This window comes from Hyla sarda, chromosome 5 (assembly GCF_029499605.1).
Source record: "Hyla sarda isolate aHylSar1 chromosome 5, aHylSar1.hap1, whole genome shotgun sequence".
Taxonomy (NCBI): Eukaryota; Metazoa; Chordata; class Amphibia; order Anura; family Hylidae; genus Hyla; species Hyla sarda.
The window spans coordinates 56,702,332-56,718,620 of record NC_079193.1 but is presented as its reverse complement, the minus strand read 5'-3'; the positions used below and the strand labels follow the sequence as shown (position 1 = coordinate 56,718,620).

Sequence of the window (16,289 nt, the reverse complement as noted above, 5' to 3'; positions counted from 1 at the left end):
ATTGGACAACCCCTTCAAGTTTAACACTAGTGATACACAATTAGACATATTGGCAGGACTGGCCATGCATTTAATGTGTATGGTGACCTTCCAACTCTTCCTTTCATGGCAGATATTGGGGAAGAAAGAGATTTGACTTGTTGTATTTTAGATGCTGATCTTTTTGTTCTCTTGGAGATAAGCCGCCACCAGATGTATGTAGCAACGGTATATACGCCACATAAACTTCTGCACGCTCAGTCAAAACAAGCGTGCATTCATATTGGGGATTAGGAGAGATAGCTGTCTGTCATAGGGTGTACGGCCAAATAAAGTTACAGTTGGGGAAAAAAGTTTTTTTTCAGCCACCAATTGTGTAAGTTCTCCCACTTAAAAAGATGAGAGAGGCCTGTAATTTTCATCATAGGTATACCTCAACTACCTCATAATGAGAAAAAAAAATCCATAAAATCACATTGTCCAAATTTTAAAGTATATATTTGCAAATTATGGTGAAAAATAAGTATTTGGTCAATAACAAAAGTTTATCTCAATACTTTGTTATATACCCTTTGTTGGCAATGACAGAGGACAAAGTTTTCTGTAAGTCTTCACAAGGTTTTCACACACTGTTGCAGGTATTTGGGTCCATTCCTCCATGCAGATCTCCTCTAGAGCAATGATGTTTTGCGGCTGTCACTGGGCAACACAAACTTTCAGCTCCTTCGTTGCCCGGGCGGTGTGTTTGGGATTATTGTCGTCCTGAAAGACCCAGCCACGTTTCATCTTCAATGCCCTTGCTAATGGACGGAGGTTTTCACTCAAAATCTCATGATACGTGGCCCCATTCATTCTTTCCTTTACACGAATCAGGCGTCCTGGTCCCTTAGCAGAAAAACAGCCCCAAAGCATGATGTTTCCACCCCCATGCTTCACAGTAGGTATGGTGGTCTTTGGATGCAACTCGGCATTCTTTCCCCTCCAAACATGACGAGTTGAGATTTTACCAAAAAGATCTACTTTGGTTTCATCTGACCATATGACATTCTCCCAATCCTCTTCTGGATCATCCAAATGCTTTCTAGCAAACTTCAGATGGGCCCGGATATGTACTGACTTAAGCAGGGTGACACATCTGGCATTGCATGATTTGAGTCCCTGGCCACTTAGTGTGTTATTGATGGTAGCCTTTGTTACTTGCATCATCCAAATGCTCTCTAGCAAACTTCAGACAGGCCCAGACATGTACTGGCTTAAAGGGGTACTTCGGTGGAAAACAAACTGGTGCCAGAAAGTTAAACAGTAAATTACTTCTATTTAGAAATTATCCTCCAGAATGAAAATGACAGGCCTCTCTCATCTTTTTAAGTGGGAGAACTTGCAAAATTGGTGACTGACTAAATACTTTTCTCTGTCGGAAAACATTGGGGGACACAGACCGTGGGCATATGCTCTTGCAGCTAGGAGGCGCTGACACTAGGCAAACAAAAAAAGAGTCGGCTCCTCCCGGCAGGCTATACCCCGCCTACTGGCCCTGAGCTTATCAGTTTAAGCTTAGTGTCCTAGGAGGCAAGACACAGGTCTGGATTTCTCCACACCTGGTCTTCTATTTTTTCTTATTTTATAGTTAGGGACTGTCTAGTTTCTTTCATTCATTTTATTTTTTTCACTGTTTTCAGGCGGGGGTTCAGGAGCATGGCGCTACCTGTTCCCCCATATGGGGCACAGGCCATAATATACAAATGCACCGTTAACCCCTTCTCGCCAACGGCCAGCACCTGGGGTAGTACCGTTGGGTCCAGATCTCCCTACTTTCCCTGCTCGTCCTGGTCTGTAGCAGCATGACGTGATGCAGGCATCTATAAGTCTGGCTGAAGATATTCTTCAGGCAGAAGACATCTTCAGGTGTGTATGGTGCTAGGTGAGTATATTCTAGGGGGGGGGGGGGGGGGGCCTCCTTTTTATTATTTCTAGTGGCAACCTCTGGAGACCCCTAGAATTATGCCCCGCCGGAAGTCGACTTACTTTCGCCCCTCCAAACAGGCGCAGAGCACCCTCTTTTAGGGCACGTCCATCATGGAAGTCGGGCAACTGATCTGGGGGTTTCGCTGCCAAATCGGGTACCTGTAAGCCTGCCTCTTCCTGAAAGGGCGCTCCCACCTGTGTCATGTGCTTGGGTGGGAGGGCAGCTGTCTCTTTTTCAGGACATCTGGCTGTCTCAGGTCCAGGATGCCTGGGTGCTAGACGTTATTTCAGGAGGCTACCGCATAGAATTCTCTTCTCTTCCAAGACACAGTTTATTTCAATCCCGCCCTCCTCAGTCCCCTCCCTTGGCGGCGGCTTTTCAGTCAGCTCTGCTTATCTCCTCTCCCAGGGGGTGATGTTGCCGGTTCCTCGGGGGAACACGGGTCAGGGTTCTATTCGGACCTCTTCGTTGTTCCCAAAAAAGAAGGCTCGGTCCGTCCCATCCTGGACCTCAAGTTGCTCAATCGCCATCTGCGCCTCCGTCATTTTCGGATGGAGTCCCTCCGGTCTGTGGTGGCCTCCATGGACCAGGGCGAGTTTCTTTCCTCAGTGGATATCCGAGACGCCTATCTCCACATTCCGATCTTCCCGGCGCATCAGCGTTTCCTTCGTTTCGCAGTGCCGGAGGGTCATTTTCAGTTTGTGGCACTCCCGTTTGGTCTAGCCACGGCTCCCAGGGTCTTTACCAAGGTCATGGCAGCGGTCATTGCCATCCTTCGCAGCCGGGGGATCTCAGTCCTTCCCTACCTGGACGACCTCTTAATCAAGGCCCCCTCTCGGTCCGAGAATTTGGAGAGCCTGCAGATCACACTTCACACCCTGTCCTCTTTCAGCTGGGTTATCAACTGGGAGAAGTCACATCTGCTCCCCTCCCAGTCCCTTATTTTTCTGGGGCTCCTTTTCGACACTGCAGTGGCCCGGGTTTGTCTTCCCTTGGACAAAAGGCGCTCTCTGCAGGTGGGGGTCCGTCGTCTGAGGCGCCCCACCCTGGTCCCGATTCGCTTCTGCATGGAGGTCCTGGGCCGTATGGTGGCTGCCATGGAAGCAGTCCCTTTCGCCCAGTTTCATTATCGTTCCCTCCAACTGGCCATTCTGTCCCTGGATCGCAGGATTCTCCTGCCCCTGGCAGTACGTCAGTCCCTTCTCTGGTGGCTCCACTCTCCCCTTCTTTTTCTGGGGAAGTCTTTTCTTCCCCTCCATGGGCAGATCGTCACCACCGACGCGAGCCTCGTGGGTTGGGGAGGGGTTTTTCGGGACATGACGGTTCAGGGTCACTGGTCCCCCGGGGAATCCCGTCTACCCATCAATATTCTGGAGCTTCGGGCGATCTTCCTTTGCCTCCTCCATTGGGAACGTCTCCTTCTGGGTCGACCGGTCCGGGTTCAGTCGGACAATGCAACAGCCGTTGCATATATCAATCGCCAATGCGGCACCCGGAGTTGCTCGGCGATGGATAAGGTCTCCAAGATTCTCCTCTGGCCTGAGGCTCGGGTCCCTGCTCTGTCGGCAATCCACATCCCGGGCGTGGACAATTGGGAAGCGGACTTTCTAAGCCGTTCCTAGGCGGATCTGGGGGAGTGGTCTCTCCACCCGGAGGTGTTTTCACAGATTTGCGATCGTTGGGGGACCCCGGATGTGGATCTATTCGCATCTCGCCTCAACAGGAAGGTTCCCCTCTTTGTAGCAAAATCGTGGGATCCCCTGGCGACAGATGCTCTGGTCATCCCATGGATGTCCTTCCGACTCTCTTATCTGTTTCCGCCTCTTCCCCTCCTGCCCAGGGTTCTGAGGGAGTCTCCGCCATTCTAGTGGCCCCAGACTGGCCCAGACATGCGTGGTACGCAGACGTGGTTCGACTGGCCGACGACGTGCCGCTGCGCCTACCTCTTCGTCCCGATCTTCTCTTTCAAGGTCCCCTTTGCCACCCCAATTTACTGTCACTGCATTTGACGGCGTGGCTGCTGAAACTGCGGTTTTGAAGGCCGGCGGGTTTTCTGAGGGGGTTATCCGTACTATGCTTCGGGCACGCAAACCTTCCTCGGCCAAGATCTACCACCGCACTTGGAAAGCTTATTTTCAGTGGTGCGAGGCGCAAGACTTCTCTCCGGTTATTTTTTCCCTTCCACGTCTTATTGCCTTTCTTCAGGCGGGGCTGGATCAACGTTTGACCCTAAGTTCTCTTAAGGGTCAGGTGTCTGCTCTCTCTATCCTTTTCCAACGGCAGTTGGCCTCTAATTCCCATGTCCGCACCTTTTTGCAGGGTGTGGCCCGCATGGCCCCTCCTTTTCGATCTCCCACGCCTCCGTGGGATCTCAATCTAGTGCTTGGAGCCTTGAGGGAGGCTCCTTTCGAGCCCCTTAGGGATGCCTCCCTTCGTATTCTCTCGTGGAAGGTCGCCTTTCTCATTGCTATCACTTCTATCCGGAGGGCCTCTGAACTGGCGTCACTTTCCTGCCGTTCCCCCCTTTTGGTGCTTCATCAGGATTAGGTGGTTTTCCGTCCACCTCCTTCCTGCCCAAGGTAGTTTCCTCCTTTCATGTAAATGAGGAGATCGTTCTTCCTTCCTTTTGCCCCTCTCCTTCCAATGCCAAGGAGCGTTCTCTTCACACCCTTGATGTGGTCCGGGCAGTCCGGATTTATCTGTCGATCACCTCCCCTTTTCGTCAGGGGGACTCCTTCTTCGTGATTCTTGAGGGTAGTCGTAAGGGTCTTCCGGCCTCCAAGGCGACCATTGCTCGGTGGATTCGCTCGGCCACTTCGGAATCGTGCCGCCGCAAGGCCAAAGTGCCACCCTTTCAGGTGACGGCGTATTCCACGCGTTCTGTTGAGGCTTCTTGGGCTCTCCGTAATAGGGCTTCGGCCCTGCAAATCTGTAAGGCGGCCACCTGGTCCTCCTTGCATACATTCGCAAAGTTTTATCAAGTGCATACTTTTGCATCGTCTGATGCTAGTTTGGGCCGCAAGGTGTTGCAGGCGACAGTAGCATCCTCCTCTGCTTGATTTGGGTTGAGTGTTTTTTCTCCCCACCCCGGGGACTGCTGTGGTACGTCCCACAGTCTTTGTCCCCCAATGGTTTCCGACCGAGAAAAGTAGAATTTTTTATTCTTACCGTAAAATCTCTTTCTCGGAGGATCTATTGGGGGACACAGCGCCCATCCACAGTTTGGGTAGAGTTTTTCGTTTGTTCTGTCCGAGAGGTGGTTCGGGGTTTTTCTTTTGTCTGGTTCTCTCAGACTTTTGCTGGTATTTTCTCTTTTTTTGTCGGTTGCCTCCTATTGCTTTGAGAGTAAACTGATAAGCTCAGGGCCAGTAGGCGGGGTATAGCCTGCCGGGAGGAGCCGACTCTTTTTTTTGTTTGCCTAGTGTCAGCGCCTCCTAGCGGCAAGAGCATATACCCACGGTCTGTGTCCCCCAATGGATCCTCTGAGAAAGAGATTTTACGGTAAGCATAAAAAATCTTTTTTCCCCCCACTGTATATTGCCACATAACAGAGAAATGCACCTGTTTGATTTACTAGCTTCTACTGGAAAAGAAATAGGCACTGTAATTTTATGTCATAGAGACATGAAAACCGATGACTAGCTTAAACCCTGAGAAGTGCACACTCAGGACGTTGTATGCCGGCTCTGTGTCACTTTATTTTTTTTTGTATCAAAAAGTCGCAAATGTTTGTGCAATGGGTGATTTGCCCAAAAATGTTACAACTTTTCATTTAGAAACTTCCAATAAATAGAATAATGATTGCACTCACCAGAGTAAGTGCAATCATTATTAGGCCACTTTGTATCCCTAACTACTGACTGTTCATTTGGAAAATAAAATACAAATTTCTCTATCGGCTCCATTGGGGGACACAGACCGTGGGTGTATGCTGCTGTCTCTAGGAGGTGACACTATGGCAACAAGAAAGTCTGCTCCTCCCAGCAGGATATACCCGCCTCCTGGCCCTGAGGTAATCAGGTTAAGCTTAGTGTCTGAAGGAGGTGGACATGGTCTGGATTTATCCAGACCAGGTCTTATGTTTTATTATTTTCCTAGTTAGGGAATGTGTTAGTTTTTTATTCTTTTTTCTTTCCTGTTTTCAGGTGGGGACTCAGGGACTCTGGTTCCCTGTTTCCCCATTGCGAGTAAGGGGGCACAGACATTGCGTGTATGCGCTGTTCACCCCCCTGCTCGCCTCGCTCGCGCATAGCAGCCAGGCGTGATGCAGGTGATAAAAGCTGGCTGAAGACTTCATAGGAAGACTTCATGAGGTAAGTTCTTCTGACTGAGGTGAGTATTTTTTCCCTTTTTCTTCCAGGTAGGGACTTTTAGCCTCTGGAGACACCCTATTTTGGCCCACTCTTGGTAGTCTGTATGAGGCCTGGCTTGAGGAACCTTGTTCCTCCTCTTATGGGGTTCCTTTATTCTTGGGGTGGGGGATGAATGTCTCCTGTTTTATAGCAGTGGTGTGGAACAGAGTGCAAAGTTGTGAGGGAAATGTGTTTTCACTGTCATGGCTCTCATTTTCTGCGGGCGCGCGGTTCAGCGGCCGCATATCACGTCCGCCATATGTCCCTGTCGGCAGCGTGAGGCTGCTGGCGGGGTGCTCGCCTGCTACCTTCCCTTGTCATCATTCGGGGCTGGGAGCGGGCGCCATTATTGGCCTCATATCGCGCCCGCCATATGTCCCTGTCGGCAGCATACTGCTACTGGCGGGGAGCTCGCCCGCTCCCTCCCACTGTCATGCGCACATACGCTCAGGGGTGGGAGAAAGAACGGGCACCTTTATCGGCCGCCGTTATCGTGGCTTCTGGCGGCAAGCTCGCCCGCTCCCTCCCCCTTTCATGCGCACATACGCTCGGTGCTGGGAGTAAGAACGGGCGCCTTTATCGGCCGCCGTTATCGTGGCTGCTGGCGGCAAGCTCGCCATTATCGGCCGCATATTCATTGTCCCTGACGGCAGCGTACGGCTGCCGGAGGGGAGCTCGCCCGCTCCCTCCCCCTGTCATGCCCACATGCGCTCGGGGCTGGGAACGGGCTCCATTATCAGCTGAACATGTACTTCGGCCGCTAGTGAGGTCGGAACTTGGCTCCGCCCACCCGCAGCTGACTGTGTGTTTTTTTTCTAAGAGCGCGGGGTTGCTTTATTATTGAGCCCTGCTTCTGTGCTGCAGCGCTCTTCAGCCTTATTCTAACACAGTCATAAGTTACAGGCTCAAGTCCTGTTTAAGTCACCTTATCCATTATAGCATTATTTCACTGGCCGCGGGCCCTTGTCTGGCTTTAACCACGCCCACTCATGGCGGTCCTGGTCACCTATTGTTTTTTTGCAGGGGCCGCAATTCTTACAATGCTTGGTTCTTGTTCCACCGACACCACTGCTTCCCCTGCTATATCTATCCCTCGCCCAGTCTATATCCATCTTGGCTTAGGTCTTCGCCTGGGAGAGGTCCGCCCTACGCCGGCCCTACAGAGGGACCCGCTTCCCTTCTCTCTATATCACCGCTCTCACAAGCGTGATAGGGATGTATTCTCTGACTCATTCCCTGGATCTCCTGATAGGCACGGGCACTCCCCTCATAGGACTCACCCGCTGCTCCACTTGTACAAGCGTCGCTCCCTCAGAGGCCGCTTCCGTGGTCGCCGCTCTGGCTTTCCAGAACCGCGTACCTGGTCGGTGTGTCCCCCCCCCCCCCCCCCTCCAGGGCTGCCTTCTCTTGTTCCCACTCACCTGGAGAACTTGTGAATGAGGTTTCCGATTCGGCATCTGACTCAGAGGACTGCACAGATATACCTGATGTGGTGTACTCATTGGTTTCGGCCATAAGAGACACCTCGTGGCTCCAGAAGTATCCTTTCATCTTGCCCGACCGGCACCCAAGATTTTCAGCTCTCACGGATATGGCTCGGTGCACTCATTGGTTTCGGCCATAAGAGGCACCTTTCATCTAGAGGACCCAGGAACTTCGGACACATGGCTCCAGAAGTTTCCTTTCATCGTGTCCGACCTATTCCAGGGCTGCCTCACCTTGTTTCCCATTCACCTGGAAAACTTGTGGATGAGGTTTCTGATTTGGCCTCTGTCTCAGAGGACCGCACGGATATGCCGGATGTGGTGAACTCATTGGTTTCGGCCATAAGAGACACCTCCCATCTAAAGGACCCAGGAACTTCGGACGTAGCTCCAGAAGTCTCTTTTCTTTGTGCCAGACCGGCACCCAAAACTTTCAGCTCTCACGCTGAATTTTACGCCCTGCTGGTATCCGCCTGGTGGCACCCTGACAAGAATTTTCAGGACATGAAGAAGGTTCAAGTGCGGTATCCCTTCGCCAAGGACCTCATTGCTCGGTGGACCTTCTCTCCAACGGTGGATCCAAATCCGCCGGTCTCCCGCCTCTCTAAGGCACCTACACAGCCGTTTGTTAATGCGGCTGCCTTAAAGAATCCAGCGGACATGAAGGTGGATATTTTGGCAATCTCTGCCTTTGAGGCTTTTGCTTCTGCCTGGGTGTCAAAGACCCTTTTAGTATGGTCTTCCAACTCCGCCAGGGTAGTCTTCAAGATCCCTCCAGAGGATTTATTTAATCTAGCTCTCCGATGCTCTGCAGCCGGAGATTTTTCTGTATACTGATTCCATGTGCAGCCACTGTGCTGCCTTTACTACAAGCTACCTGGTAGCCACCGGCCCCTTATGTGGCTTTAAGCCTGGACTGCGGACGCCATCAGGCACCCGTAGGCCTTCCTCGGCCTGAAGGGTCGCCCCCACCCACCGACTTCTCTCGGGTGGTTGGTCACCTCTTACCCTCCGGGATGCCTGGACATGCAGCTTCAGGGGAACGTTTTCGAGGTTTATTCCAACCTCTCTGTGATCTCCAAGAAAGGCGTTTCTGTTCGCTCAGTCTTGGTTCTCGAGTATCTCAGCCAGCATCTTGCTTTCCCATCCCGAATGGAGTTTCTCTGTTCAGTGCTGGCGTCCATGGTTCCAGGGGAGTTTTTCGTTCTTTGGTGGACATCAAGGATGCCTGTCTCCGCTTCTAATTGTTTCCTGGTCATCAGCGGTACCTCCGCTCTGTAATTCTGGAGGGTCATTTTCTATTGTGGCTATCCATTTCGGTCTGGCCACTTCTCCGCGGACCTTTACCAAAGTCCTGGCGCCTGTGATCGGCTTTTTTTTTTTTTTTTAACAGACAACAGTTGTTTCCGTGATTCCTTATTTGGACTACCTCCTGATCTGAGCTCCGGCCAGGACCCAGATCCTGGAGAGTCTTAGTCTCAACCTCCAGACCTTGCCTCACTTCGGTTAAATGGTCATTTGGGACAAGCCCAACCGCTCTCCTGGGGCTCTAGTTCGATGCAGCCTCTGCCCGCTTTCGACTCCGCCGACTCTTTTCAAGAGTCTGATGCCTGCGGCTCCCTCCTCCAGTTTCCATTCACTTTTGCATGGATGTCCTGGGTCGATTGGCGGCAGAGGCCGTGCCATTTGCCCAGTTTCATCACCGACCTCTTCAACTGGTGATTTTCTTCCAGTGTGACAGGTCTCCATTGTCTCTCGGCTCGGTCTTGTTGGTCCCTTCTATGGTGGCTTTGTTTTCCCCCTCATTTTTTTGGGGGGTGTTCCTTCCTGTCCATCCCTGCCAGTCTGTCAGGCTGGGGAGGTGTTTTCAGGGACCGCCCGGTCTGGGGTCTTGGCCCCCCGAGAAACTTTTTCCCCTGCAACATTTTGGGGCCTAGGGCAATTCTTTCTTTGCTTGTTCTTGGGAATTTCCCTCCTGGGCGGAACTCGGATTTCCGGCCATCTCAGTTATCTTCGGTCTGGCCGTCCCTGGGATGTGATCTTCTCGTCCGGTCCTCAGTCGTTCATGGCACTGGTCCCTACATCCAGGGGTATTGGCTGTGATCTGCAACCCCTGGGGCGTTCTAGGCGTGGACCTCTGCTTCTCCCGCCACAACCGAAGCGATCCTCTCTCTTGGTCGTGGCTTGCCCTACCTTATCTATTTGGTGGTCGGGCTATGCCCTACCTTATACGTTTCCTCCCTTTCTTCTCTTTTCGGGGGCCTTGAGGAAACTCTCAGTGGGGCGTTTCCGCCATTCTAGTGGCCCAGCCTGGGCCCGGCGGGCATGGAACGTCGTCATGGTCAGGCTCCTGAACGACTTAACGTTGCGCCTTCCCTATCTTCCAGACCTCCTATCTCAGGTCTCCTGTGCCACCCCTATTACCGTCTCTGCTTTGACGGCGTGGTGGTCGAGACCGCGGTTTTGAAAGCCGCCGTTTTTTCTCTTCCCAAGTCATTCGCACCATGCTCAAGGCTCATAAGTCCTCCTCGGCAAAAATTTACCACCGTACCTGGCGGTCTTGTTTTAGTTGGTGTGTAGCTCAGGTCTTGTGTCCTGTTACCTTTTCGGTTTCCCGTCTTCTCTCTTTCTTGCAGTCGGGATTGGAACTGGGGTTGTCTCTCAGTTCCCTTAAGGGTCAGGTTTCTGCCCTTTCTATTCTTTTCCAGCATCCTCTGGCTTCTAATTCTCATGTCCGGACCTTCCTTCAAGGAGCGCATGCTGCCCCTTCTCCCCCTTGGGACTTGAATCTGGTTCTGGGGGTATTCCAAGGTGAATATTTTGAACCCCTTGGGGAGGTGCCCCTGCGCCTCCTTTCTTGGAAAGTGGCGTTTTCTTATTATTATCTCCTTCATTCGGAGAGAGTGTCTGAATTGGCAGCTCTCTCCTGCCGTTCTCCGTTTCTGGTGCTTCACCAGGACAAGGTTGTCTTCCGGCCAGATCCTTCCCTTTTGCCTAAGGTTGTTTCGGCCTTTCATCTCAATGAGGACATTGTTCTTCTGTCATTTTACCCCGCTCATTCTAGGGAGCATTTGCTCCACATACTGGATGTGGTTTGGGCTGTTAGGTATTGCCTCTCTAGATCTTCTTCGTTTTGTCAGTGCGATTCCCTTTTCGTCCTAACGGAAGGTCGTCGTAAGGGATAACCTGCTTCCAAGGCTACCACTTCTCGGTGGATCCAGTCTGCCATTTTGGAAGCCTATCGCTGTAGGGGGAAGATTCCTCCCTTCAGGGTTGTGGCTCATTCTACCCGTTCTGTTGGGGCATCCTGGGCTCTCGAGAACATAGCCTCGGCCTCGCAGATTTGCAAGGCGGCTACTTGGTCGTCTTTGCACACTTTCTCGAGGTTCCACCGGGTTCATATCTTCTCATCGGCTGATGCTAGTCTGGGCCGTAAACTGCTGCAGGCGGCAGTGGAAAAGCCGTCTGCCTGACTGATTATCTGCCCACCCAAGGGACGGCTTTGGTACGTCCCATGGTCTGTGTCTCCCAATGGAGCCGATAGAGAAAAGGAGATTTTTTATTTACTTACCGTAAAATCTCTTTCTCGAAGGATCCATTGGGGGACACAGCTCCCTCCCTTTTGGGTTTCTCTTTGGTTCTCTGTCCGAGGGTGTGTTCAGTTATATCTTTTCTTCTGTTCTCGGACAGTTCGGGTTTTTTCCTTGACCTGTCGGTCCTCTCCTATTGCTCTAGTACTTAAACTGATTACCACAGGGCCTGGAGGCGGGTATATCCTGCTGGAAGGAGCCGACTTTCTTGTTGCCATAGTGTCACCTCCTAGAGACAGCAGCATACACCCACGGTCTGTGTCCCCCAATAGATCCTTCGAGAAAGAAATTTTACGGTAAGTGTTAAAAAATCTCCTTTTTCTTTACGCTGGCGAGTGCCATCCATCACTATTCTATTTATTGGAAGTTTCACTTTATGCTGACACTGAACATAGAGCATCACCTAGGAAAATACGGGAAAAGAGGTGTATACCTGCATGTGCGCTTTAAGGTGTGCAATTAAGGAAGCAGTGCTGACCGTGCGTTTTTTCTACTTTTGCTATGTATGAACTTTTCATTTAGGCTTTTTCAAGAAAACAGCAAAAGTAGCATGGTTAGCTTTTTGCAGTGGTAGGTGATTTATCAACTGCAAATTAAAAAAATTGTTGCCAACTTTTTGCGCAATCCCTAACCAGTCCAGACCATACTTTCAAACTTGCTTATAGCTACGCTTTAGCCATATTATTTATAAATAATGTGCACCTTTTTTTTTTTAATAAACTTGAGAAAAGTACAAACAGGCAGACAGGGGTAAAAATGACATGATAAATTCCCTCCATAGAGTCCCCAAAAATGTGTATAATTAATATGGATGATTGAGTCAAATTAACCAGTTTGGAAACTCATTGTTTTGTATGTTGATGTTTTCATTATTAAACGTGTTAATTGGATTAATGTTATTGCAGGTAGTGGTAGAGCTTAGAAAAGCTGACCCTGCTGGCTCTCAAAGTGACCTGGGTAAGTTTGTAATATTAGGGCAGGTAATTTTTTCTACTTTTTCTGTGATCCAATTGGTAAAAATTGATTGCATGTACATCTTTGTTCAGGTTTAATCCCAGGAGGAAAAGTGAAACTGATACACAGCTCATCTATACACCTTAGTGACAAGTAAGTGTACTGTGTTATTTTTAATTCCTTCCTAATATTAGTGACGGCAATAAATTATATACCTAGATTATATTTCTTACCACTTTTATGCTATTCTCTTTATCTTGTTTGCTTGTCTTGACAGCGTTCAGTATTGTATGGGATGTCTGTAGGGAGTAGGACTTCTTATGGGTCAACTTTGCACACTCCTACCCTGAAATGGGATGTTAAATTGGTCTTATTGGTGTTGGTGTTATTCCTTAAATCCGGATGCACTAGGGATCTTGGCAGTCAGTCTTTTGATAATTTTGTTTTTAGTTATATCTTTATCACTCTTGTTTTTGTTTTAGATTTTTTCGCAAAAATGTTTTGATCCTGGGGAGTCCACAGACTTTAAATATTAAATTTCTTCCTCGGGACTTCAATCATTTTGTCATTGGAACCGATATGGTAAGTTACAGTACATTTTGGAATATGGAACATGTTGTCTTCTATTGAATGTAACTAATAATAATAGTAGTAGTAGCAGAACCAGCAGTAGTTGGGCCACCAAACCAAATTCTCCTCCCCCACTCCATGATCTTGAGGACAAGGTCATAATAGAGAGATGTTAGCGAGTGCACATTGACACTCCTTTCATTTTCTATGGTAGCTTATGGAGATAGGTAAAGTGCTCGGCTGTCTTCAGCAGATCCCATAGACACTAAATAGAGTGGCAATGCAAATGCATGTTCTAATTGGAGACTCAGCACCTCGTTCTTGAGAACACAGGGGTCCAAGCATTCGGACCCCCCCACCTGCCACATTCACACACTAATTATCTACCCTGTGTAGCAGTGTATCACAACCAAGGTGTCTCCACCTGTTGCAAAATTACAACTTCCAGCAAGTTGTACTTTTGCAACAGCTTGAGGCACCTTGGTTGGGAAATACTGGTAAAAGGGATAAGTGTTAATGGTCAAACAACCCCTTTTTAAAGCTTGTATTTAGTAGAAAAGAATCCTAATTTATGGCACCTATTTACTACAGTTACTTGTAAGAATATCGTCGCTCACATAAGTGTATACAATGGTGACACTTATATATAGTAACATGAGGTGGCTGGTGGTGCATTAACTTGTTTTCAACTACAAATATATATATATATATATATATATATATATATATATTCAGTGTTTGTCAATACATCCGTTTAGGACTTTCTGTGCACAAGTCATTAAAATGAGAACGGTCCAAAAAAAAAAAAAAAAAACTGGCACTATTCTCAATTCAAAAAATATATGTATCTGTATCCATGCCACTTCATATATATGTCAAATCCACAAAAGAATACTGCGGGCACACTAAGAAAACACAAGCACCGATGACCTTTAGTCCACAATAGGTGATAGCTTCTTGAGGAGCAGCACAAAAAAGGAATATACATATGGCTGATATTTCTCAATTACCAATAAACGCACTCCACACTTGTAATTGTTAGCGCTGCGTCCGTGACCAAAATGATTATACCTCCCCGGTGCTCAGTTCATTGGTTAGCTTATTATCGATTACCTGTTTCTTTGATGCATACTGTCTGTGATGTGGTTTCCTGCTTTAGGGTCTATTCACACTTAGCAGATTTGTTGCGCAGGATTTCAAGCTGTGCTCGAGTATAAGCCAACCCGAATATAAGCCGAGGCCCCTAATTTCACCCCAAAAACCCAGGAAAAGTTTTTTACTCGACTATAAGCCTAGGGTGGGAAATGCATCATCCCTCCCTGTCATCTTCCACACCCTCGTCATTAACACCCCCGTCATCATTACCCCGTCATCATCCCCCCCTTCAACATCACCGCCTGTTATCATCACCCTGTCATCATACCCCCCCCTCCATCATCCCCCCCTCCATCATCCCCCCCTCCATCATCCCCCCCTCCATCATCCCCCCCCTCCATCATCCCCCCCCTCATCACCCCCCGTCATCCCCCCCCCCCGTCATCCCCCCCCTCCGTCATCCCCCCCCCCTCCGTCATCCCCCCCCCCTCCGTCATCACCGCCCCCTCCGTCATCACCGCCCCCTCCGTCATCACCGCCCCCTCCGTCATCACCGCCCCCTCCGTCATCACCGCCCCCTCCGTCATCACGGCCCCCTCCGTCATCACGGCCCCCCCTGTCATCACCGCCCCCCCCTGTCATCACCGCCCCCCCCTGTCATCACCGCCCCCCCCCTGTCATCACCGCCCCCCCCTGTCATCACCGCCCCCCCCCTGTCATCACCGCCCCCCTGTCATCACCCCCCCCTGTCATCACCCCCCCCCCCTGTCATCATCCCCCCCTGTCATCATCCCCCCCCCTGTCATCAACCAGACCAATGTCATCATTCCCCCCCTATATCATCACCGCCTGTCAATCCCTTCACCTGTGGACCTCCAGATGTTGCAAAACTACAACTCCCAGCATGCTGGGAGTTGTAGTTTTGAAACACCTGTAGGTCCGTAGGTTGAAGACCACTGCGGCCTTCGTCATCATCCAGACCCCCCCTTTAGTTTTCTACTCGCCTCCCCTCTGTGGGAAGGAAGGGTGAGCTGTTCCGGGCCATCTATGCTGCAGGGACCGTCCGGTGGGGAGGGTTAGTCGTTCCATGCTGTCCATCTTCACCGGGAGGCCCTCTTCTCCGCTCTGGGCCCGGCCCTGGACCAGTGACATTGCCTTGATGACGACGCACAGGGACGTTCATGCGCAGGGACGGACGTCCCTGTGCGTCGTCGTCAAGGCAACGTCACTGGGCCGGGCCCAGATCGCGGAAAAGAGGGCCTCCCGGTGAAGATGGACAGCCCGGAACGACTAACCCTCCCCACCGGACGGTCCCTGCAGTATAGATGGCCTGGAACAGCTCACCCTTCCTTCCCATTGAGGGGCGGTGAGTAGAAAACTAAAGGGGGGGGGGTCTGGATGATGACGAAGGCCACAGTGGTCTTCAACCTGCGGACCTCCAGGTGTTTCAAAACTACAACTCCCAGCATGCCCGGACAGCCGATGGCTGTCCGGGCATGCTGAGAGTTTTAGTTTTGCAACATCTGGAGGTCCGCAGATTGAAGACCACTGAGAAGGGATTGACAGGCGGAGAGTTCACTCGAGTATAAGCGTTTTCAGCATGAAAAATCATACTGAAAAACTCTGCTTATGCTCAAGTATAAACAGTAATTCAGCTTACATTGAAATCTGCAGAAGAAAATCCTGCGCATCAAATCTGCACAGAATACTGTACGTGCGAATAGACTATTAAAGTCTTTCGCAAAAAGCAAATGGAGTTGTCCGGAGTGACAGTGAGCCTGCTGGCTGGGAGATCTGCTTCGGATGGAAGCGACTCACCTGCCGGCTGCACTGACGGAGGCTACGGAAAGCCAAAGCATAGTCTGTAAGTGACGTCACTACTACAGGGGCGCAGGGCCAAAAACCATCTGACGCGTTTCGGAAATGGATACAGATACATATATTTTTTTAATTGAGAATAGTGCCAGTTTGTTTTTTTGACCGTTCTAATTTTAATGACTTATGCACAGAAAGTCCTAAACGGATGTTTTGTTTTCCTTTTAGGACAACCCACTTCTATTAGCTGGGATGCACTACAAGAAACAGCTTTAATTCTTGAGAATTCAACCCAACCTTGTATTATATCACTGTTTCTGGACCATAGAGCCTTCAGCTGTTGCAAAACTACAACTCCCAGCATGGCTGGACATCCTAACAGGCACCCTGGTTGGAAAACACTGTATTATATATTCATGCTTTCATTTTATTGGCTAACATGTTAATACCAAATTTCCCCTGCAGAGGGCAGAATGTGATTCTC

General features: G+C 49.9%; 1 protein-coding gene across 2 annotated transcripts in view; it reads left to right on the top strand.

The window, feature by feature from the left end:
- The window catches only part of DYNC2I1 (dynein 2 intermediate chain 1), an 89,956-nt gene that overhangs the window by 60,827 nt on the left and 12,840 nt on the right, over positions 1–16,289 (top strand). For both annotated transcript variants that reach the window (XM_056519548.1, XM_056519549.1), the window contains exons 18-20: positions 12,277–12,328; positions 12,418–12,478; positions 12,808–12,907. In XM_056519548.1, coding sequence (XP_056375523.1) covers positions 12,277–12,328; positions 12,418–12,478; positions 12,808–12,907 — 213 coding nt within the window. The remainder of the gene's footprint in view (positions 1–12,276; positions 12,329–12,417; positions 12,479–12,807; positions 12,908–16,289) is intronic.